This window comes from Myotis brandtii, unplaced genomic scaffold (genome assembly GCF_000412655.1).
Source record: "Myotis brandtii unplaced genomic scaffold, ASM41265v1 scaffold959, whole genome shotgun sequence".
NCBI classification, from domain to species: domain Eukaryota; kingdom Metazoa; phylum Chordata; class Mammalia; order Chiroptera; family Vespertilionidae; genus Myotis; species Myotis brandtii.
The window spans coordinates 1,312,292-1,314,109 of record NW_005371966.1 but is presented as its reverse complement, the minus strand read 5'-3'; the positions used below and the strand labels follow the sequence as shown (position 1 = coordinate 1,314,109).

At 30.4% G+C, this 1,818-nt stretch overlaps 1 protein-coding gene across 1 annotated transcript in view; it reads right to left on the bottom strand.

Moving 5' to 3' along the window:
- The window catches only part of XKR3 (XK, Kell blood group complex subunit-related family, member 3), a gene marked incomplete at its 3' end in the record, with an annotated part of 50,461 nt that extends 49,035 nt beyond the window's left edge, over window positions 1-1,426 (bottom strand). Inside the window, exon 1 of the mRNA XM_014533246.1 lies at window positions 1,095-1,426. Coding sequence (XP_014388732.1) covers window positions 1,095-1,426 — 332 coding nt within the window. The remainder of the gene's footprint in view (window positions 1-1,094) is intronic.
- Window positions 1,427-1,818: the final 392 nt, after the last annotated feature.

The window sequence follows — 1,818 nt, the reverse complement described above, 5'->3', positions numbered from 1 at the left end:
ATACACCTGAAACTAATATAATATTGTTTGAAAACTATATTTTTAAAAAGAGGTTTTTGCTGCCAACATTATCTGGGTTTTCTGTATTTATAAATTTTGTAGTTAACATGTTTTTCCTTTTCTGTAGTATGTGAATAAGTCCTTTTTCTTCAAGAAATACAGTGAATAAAACTTAAATTAGCTCAAGGGAACAAATCCAAATAATTTAATTTGCTGCTCCTAGGATTAAATTTATGGTATGGATTGTTCTGATTTTACAGATGAAAACATATGGGCTCAGAGAGGTCAAGGAAGCTAATTTTAGTATGGTAAGTGCTAAAGTGGAATTCCAAATATGCAGAGCTCTAAAAGCCAGTCCCACTCTTTCTTTTCACATTTTTAGTTTTTGTTTCTATTCTTGTATCAAAGTTATATATGCTCATAGTTTAAAGAATAAAACGGTTCCCACGGGAAAAAATAAATTTATGGTATGAAGGCTATTTCAGTATAACTTAAATTATCTTTCTATGGGTTTTTATACCTAAAACCCTAAGTGAAGAACTAGAGAAATTAATTCCTATAAAACACATAGTTCTCATGCAAATCGGCATTATAAAGCAGAAGTGACAATGGAAATGAACTGTTTAAATGCATATAAATAATCCAAGTTTCAGATTCAATTTATAGAATGTCTTGATAATCTGCAACTAATAAATTTACAAGGAAAATATATGACATTGTTTCTTAAAGTGTATCTGTCTTTCTCATTCCATTCTCACCCTGCAACATAATGTTATATCTCTATTTCTCGTAATTACTTAAAATAACATTCATAATTGGCGTAAGGAGGTAAATAATAAAACTGAATGTGATACATTCATTAAAAGAACAGAAGAAACAATTTATATTTCATTTTGTATTATTCAAAACTCTCATTGTCTTAAAATTGATGACCACCTTATACCAATAGTTTCAAGTTAAGAAAACTAAACAAAACTAAAATATAAGTAATTTTGTTAAAGAACCAATTAGTGCATCCACATGCATATTAGTCTACATTTTACTTTGTAGCTTTTAGAAAAGTAAATGAATGAAATATATTTAATATGACTTACCTCACCACAGGACCTAGAAGCAAAATGTGCCCAACAAACAAAAATTTATGTTTGCTCAAGTCTTTCTGGAAAAGCAAAAGGATAACTTGATCCAAAACTACTCCCACCAGAAGAAAGGCAATGGTGAATGACATCCAGAATACATCATTATTCTTTCGATAAACATCAAATAGATACAAAGCAGAGGCAGCTTCACCACAATAGAAAAAAGTTAAGCATAAAATGCTTATTGGAAATTGTACATAGTCTCTGTAGTCAGGAAGGATTTCGTCTGGAAAAACTGAACCTCCATCTCTGTTTTCTTCAGGAGGCTCTTCCACTGCTGTCTCCATTCTTGGAGTGGCAGCAATCCAACCTCCTTCTCTTAAATAATAAGTACAGTAAAGGTTAATATCCAAACCAAATAACAGTAAACAAGATCCTGTACAATTTAACATTCATTGAAAATGTAAATATAGGCAGCTAAATATAGACCACGGATTATGACATAATTCCACATCTGGTTTAGAGAATATTGAAATACAATATCTAATCCTACCTATTCTTTAGGAAATCTTGTTATAAATGGTTATTTTAGAAAATTTAAAGATCAGAGTAGACTTCATTAAGTCAGAATGTCCTTTTACTTTGAAAGTGTTTGCTCTAATATACATACGCTTACACTAAGCACCTACATGTACTCCAACTTATAATTGTTATCCTTCAAAACGTTCACTAACAATTG